Here is a 6000-nt window from a genome sequence, read left to right as displayed (position 1 = left end):
AACCCTCATCAAATACAATCATTTGATTACAAAGGCCACTTTACCTACATCAACTCTGCAGTACCTTATTAGGAAAATCTTGTATGAACTCCTTGTATACGTGTATGAAACCAGATTCAGAATCAGTTAACGCCTATCAAGCAGCTACTGTGCTTTCATTTTCCCCTCCTGCAACCAATATTAATATATAGCCAAGATGGCTGTTTGGACTAACTAGAACAAATACAGATGCAGTGAGGTTCCATCTGGCGAAACTAGGGAGAGGTTTCTTGTGGATTTTTATTGGTGCGACAAAGACAAAAAAAGATAAGGAATAGAGTGTGAAGGTATTGGTGTTAAAATTATGCTTCGGGGGCAAAAACGAAAGTATAGACACGCTAAGGGAGACAGTTTCCAGGCTGAAATGAGAATTTCCTTTGTTCACAGAGCAATTCCCTTTCAATTTCACTCCGCCCTCTTGTCTCCTAACAATTCTTGCTTCATCATTGTCAAGCAGTTCGCAGGTCTTCCCACCATTCATCCTAGCCATCAGAGTAAAAATCTACAATTCTTTTCTACCTCAAAACTCCAGGCTAAATGCGCTACTGTACTCAGCCTGGAAAAGGAATGGAGCTTTTAACGTTAGATTAAAAAGTTTCGAATACAATGCTGTCGTCTCCTACCTGGACCCACCACTCGAGAACTACAATACCCAGAATGCACTGTTTCCCTTCTGTCATCTACCGTGGCAGTGCCGAACTTGATCTTTTTTGCGCAAGAAACAGTCACATGACACGTTTCCTGTCAAGATGGCGGATAGTCTCCCTTCGGAGTTTGATGTGATCGTAATAGGGACGGGTATGTGTGGCTCTGTTATTACCTGGACAAAGTGTAGGAAGTCTGTCCTTTTCCTACCTTCTCTGTCAGGAGCGAGGGTGGGCGAGAAATGTTGGGGTCGAGTGTGGGAGGGAGGACGGAAAGGAAGTGAGGTAGTCTGGAGTCAACGCGGGACTTGGGCGCTCCAGGGAGGGGCTTGGACCGGCGGTGCATAGCGCCATTTGAGTAGGGGTCGTTATGGTTGATGCCGATTGCTGAGGTTGGTTGCTGCGGGTGATTCCTGTAATTTCCTTAGAGGGAGGAGGGTTTGCAGTGTCAAGAAAACGGAGGGTGGGAATTTTATCAATGGAGACACCATGGCATGACATTATGATTTCTTCGTTGATTTCAAAGTGATAGTCCCCATCATTTTGTCTCGCCATTTCATAGGGATTTTTCATATATTTATATAATCCTAGGGTTCAGTGCATCTCGGATACAGTTTGTTAATCAGTTGTTACCCATTTATGTTTAAATGTACTAAGGCGAGGAAGTGTATTCTTTTCTGTTGTGTTGAGAAGCCTGCTGCTGCTACTGCTAAGTCGTTTCAGTCGTGTCCGACTCTGTGCGACCCCATAGACAGCAGCCCACCAGGCTCCTCTGTCCCTGGGATTATCCAGGCAAGAACACTGGAGTGGGTTGCCATTTCCTTCTCCAATGCGTGAAAGTGAAAAGTTACAGTGAAGTCACTCAGTCGTGTCCGAAGCCAGGGGGTTGTAATTTGTTGAGGTAGCCATTATTCCTGCTTTATGGTGCTGAAAGAAATCATTTTGCTTTCTTCTACCCACCTTTCTACCCACAGCTAAATGAGCTGAAAACAAGGTCTGTGAGTCCACTTCTGGTGTGTGATCTTATCTTTCTCTTGTTTGCCATCGTTGATTCTTCATGTTTTGGGTGGTGCCAGAACTCCCTCTGCAGTTTCTAGTTGACAAATTACACGTACAACACGTGGCAGAAAACATTTGGAAAAAGTTGTTATTTTGTTTTTCTTAACAGTGTAAAGGGTGAATTTTAGATGGGATGAAATAGTTTGTTGGGTGGGGTTTTGTCCTGTCTACAGAATGTGGTAGGCTGGAGAACCTCTGGTGAATGAGACTTTGTCCATTGTGTTAATAAATTCAGTTCATTGTTTTTTCAAACAGTAGGAGCAGCCATGTTTCCAGGTCGGGAGTAAAAATAACTACCTATTTTCCAGTGATTATTTGCTAATACGTGTGCTAAGCTCTTTACAAATCGTATATAATCCTCACAACTTTGTTAGAGTAGGTATTCTCTACACTTTACAGAGGAGGAAAAAGGGCTTAAAAAGGTTGCAGTTTGCTCAAGATTACACTGCTGGTAAATTTCCAAAAGTCCATTGTATACTAAAGGGAGAATCAGTAGTTCTGACACTCAGAATTATACCATATTATGGGGTCGCAAAGAGTCGGACACGACTGAGCGACTGAACTGAACTGAAGTGAACTGAATAGAAATAACTGGGGAAACTTGGTTGTAGACCTTGCTTGGTCATTAACCAGCTGTGTGAATTTCCAGGGTTAGGAACTCTCAGAGCCTCAGTTTCCTTGGTTTTGAATATAGTCAGGATAAACTAAATAACTTTTCCAGTGTTGTCTAACAAAAAATTCCCTTATTCTAGTTCTACATGGGTGATCGTTCTCAAAACAGCAAGGACATGTTTATTCTCAACCTGAGAATTGCATGGCTACAAATAACCTTGCTGTAGCTGCTATGAACAGATCTTGGATGACAGCTGGAAGGAGTCAGTAGACTATTTATTCTCTTCAGTCTATCTTAAAACTTAGAACTATATTCATTGTAGAATAGTTGTTATACCATACTTGGGTACTCCCTTTTTTTGTTGTACTTTGGAACTTAGGGCGTTTTAAAAATTACTTTGTATCATTAAAATATTGTTTCTTGATTCAAATTTTAATTGATAAGTGGAAATTCTTATTATTAAGTGCTGTTAATTATTATATAAGAAATATTTTGCTTTCTAGTTCAGTTTGTAATATGGACTACATCCATCTTCTTGGAGTCTGTTATGATAGAGGTAGGAAGATTCTGTGAGTGATCCAGAAAATTGCATCAGGATCCATCTGGTGTATTTGGAAAAAGACTCATTTTAGACTTATTTCCATGAGAGTAATGTTACTTCTCAAAGTATGGGAAGAACTTATTTGAGTTAGAGGTTTTCATATCACTTAGTGAATATTGTTTGACTTTTCAAGCACATTGTTTAAATTTATGATTTGAAGCTTTGTATTTAGATAAAAGTCATTCCCAAATAAGTGAATTCAATAATTATAATCATTATTGAATGAGTGATTTTTAATGTGTTTGGAATATTTCTCTTCTAAAATAATATGCTGAAAGTGGCTTTTAAGATGTGTTTGCCTTACTAAGTATACTACCTTGAGTCAGTCATAGAAAAATAAGTGTTACAAAGATTCAGTTTTGATAACAAAAGCAGAAATAATCATGCATGTATCAGAAACATGAAGAAATGGGCTATGAGATGCAGTTTTTCTTTTAGCAGATTTAGTTTTAGTTAAAATGTCATAAAGAAACAGTTGCTTTATCAAGTAAAATAACCTGTGGATAATATTTTAAATCCTTTCGGCCTTGATTAACTTGTTTTTCTTTTTATTCTTCATAATATTTTCATTAAGGTCATGTTTTGAAGAGATTATGGGGAAATAAATATTTGTATGTATTTTCTTAGTTAAGCCCATTTCCTCCTGATTACAAAATACAGGAAATAATCTCTCAAACACCTGAAAACAAAGGAATAATATAAAGTACTTAAACCATGCAAAATATAGAAGAAACTGAAATAAGAAAACAGGGCCAAATGGAGCCTCAAGGGAGAGGACAGAAATGGAATAGTGACTCCAGTATAAAATTAAAAAAAAAAAAATTAAAGTGAAAAGAAATCATGACAATTATCTTAAAAAATGGATGTAGAGATAAGTCTCTAGAAAGTGGCCTTCAGTTGTAATTTTTAAGCTATTTGCCATTTATAAAGACATTTGAATAATAACTTTGTAGGTTACAGAGAAGTATCATTGATCACAGGTTAAAAGTCGTCCTAGTCACGTAATAACATAATAACACCTCACTGGAAGTGACTTATCTGGCATCTTGTATAATCTGTAACCTGCAGCAGAGCCATCAACTCAATATAAGGGCAGGTAGGATGGAAGTTACAAGCATCATGGGATATTATTGGCATCCTTCTTACATAGGGGAATCCCTCATTCTCTCACTTAGGGCATATTCATTATTATTTTAGAAAATTCTAGCATGCTCAGAGCATATTAAGTCTTAGTCACTTAGTCGTGTCCATCTCTGTGACCCCTTGGACTCTAACCCACCGGGCTCCTCTGTCCATGGGATTTTTCCAGGCAAGAATATTGGAGTGGGTTGGCATTTCTTCCTTCAGAGAAGACACAGGAGATGTTAACAGCTTCTGCAAAAGCTGTGTTTGGAGGGTGTCATTAGACCTAAGTGACAGTTTATATCCTAATGTGAAAGGGGAGAGGCAAACACCTAAAATGCAAACCTACATCAGGCAACAAAATGACCTGGGCCCATTTGGCATAGTGACAGACTACACATTTTTTAGAATATTCAGCCCAGAATTACTGAGAACCTAGTCCCTCCCCTTGTGACGTTTACTGTGTTACCTATTCTGAGGAACTATTTGGGGTTCCTGACAGTCACATGCTCAGAGTTGTTCTAAGTCAATGTGGGCTTTTCCTTGCATTCTTCTTGCTTTCTGAAGACCACATAGAGATTCATTCAGCATCCTTTTCTTTTCTATAGTACATCACACATATTATATTTTGGAGTTCTTACACTAAATGGACTGTGGAGTAGACTAGCTTAAACATTTTTCCTGCAGAGGATAAACATGGATCCTTTTCATTTAAGAATTTTATTGCTAAAGATTATGGGGAAAGAAATGAGGTAAGAAAAATAACAAACATGGGGCAAATTACAGGGACATTGCTCGTAAATCCTGACTGCCTTGCTATATCATGCTCAGCATAGTTCAGAATCAGTCATTGTGGCAGCCTGACGTAGAAGGAATCACTTAACCTTCCTTCTAGGTGACTTTGGGCAAGTTGCATAACATCTTGGAACATCAATTTGTTCATCTGTAAAGTGAGAGACTTGGATTAGCTGACCTCTAAGCTGAGTGCCGAAGAATTGATGCTTTTGAACTGTGGTTTTTGAGAAGACTCTTGAGAGTCCCTTGGACTGCGAGGAGATCCAACCAGTCCATTCTAAAGCAGATCAGTCCAGGGTGTTCATTGGAAGGACTGATACTAAAGCTGAAACTCCAATACTTTGGCCACCTCATGCGAAGAGTTGACTCACTGGAAAAGACTCTGATGCTGGGAGGGATGGGGGCAGGAGAAAGGGACGACAGAGAATGAGATGGCTGGATGGCATCACCAACTCGATGGACATAAATTTGAGTGAACTCCGGGAGTTGATGATGGACAGGGAAGCCTGGCGTGCTGCGATTCATGGGGTCACAAAGAGTTGGACACGACTGAGTGACTGAACTGAACTGAAGATAAGCATCTCCCAACTCTAAAATGTATCGTTGTGTGTGCATAATTATGACACTGGGTCCTTGAGAAAAGACTAAATTTTATATAGTACTCATTTGAAGTCAAGTCAGTATTCTCAGAAATTTTCTATCAAAGCAGCTTATAAAGAATCATTTTCTTGGAAGTGATAAGCTGCTTTCAACAGGAAAGGTCATGTAGAATGCACAGCTGAATTTCTTGATGTTCAGTTCAGTTCAGTCACTCAGTCGTGTCTGACTTTTTGCGACCTCATGGACTTCAGCACACCAGGCTTCCCTGTCCATCACCAACTCCCGGAGCTTGCTCAAACTGGTGTACATCGGGTCGGTGTTGCCATACAACCATCTCATCCTTTGTTGTCCCCTTCTCCTCCCGCCTTCAATTTTTCCCAGCATCAAGGTCTTTTCTAATGAGTCCGTTCTTCTCATCAGGTGGCCAAAGTATTGGAGCTTCAGCTTCAGCATGTCCTTCCAATGAATATCCAGGATTGATTTCCTTTAGGATTGACAGGCTTGATCTCCTTGCAGTCCAAGGGACT

At 39.6% G+C, this 6000-nt stretch overlaps 1 protein-coding gene across 3 annotated transcripts in view; it reads left to right on the top strand.

Annotated features, from left to right (window-relative positions):
• Positions 1-762: 762 nt before the first annotated feature.
• The window catches only part of CHM (CHM Rab escort protein), a 279787-nt gene continuing 274549 nt past the window's right edge, over positions 763-6000 (top strand). For 2 of the 3 annotated variants that reach the window (XM_055393821.2, XM_055393822.2), the window contains exon 1: positions 763-837. In XM_055393821.2, the coding sequence (XP_055249796.2) occupies positions 789-837 (49 nt within the window). In that variant the 5' untranslated portion in view covers positions 763-788. The remainder of the gene's footprint in view (positions 838-6000) is intronic. The other variant, XM_055393823.2, reaches the window with a different exon arrangement.

Source organism: Moschus berezovskii, chromosome X (genome assembly GCF_049115385.1).
Source record: "Moschus berezovskii isolate FMDL1 chromosome X, NW_MosBer_1.0, whole genome shotgun sequence".
NCBI classification, from domain to species: domain Eukaryota; kingdom Metazoa; phylum Chordata; class Mammalia; order Artiodactyla; family Moschidae; genus Moschus; species Moschus berezovskii.
The sequence above is the reverse complement of the archived record's forward strand: the minus strand, read 5'-3'. Positions and strand labels throughout refer to the sequence as shown.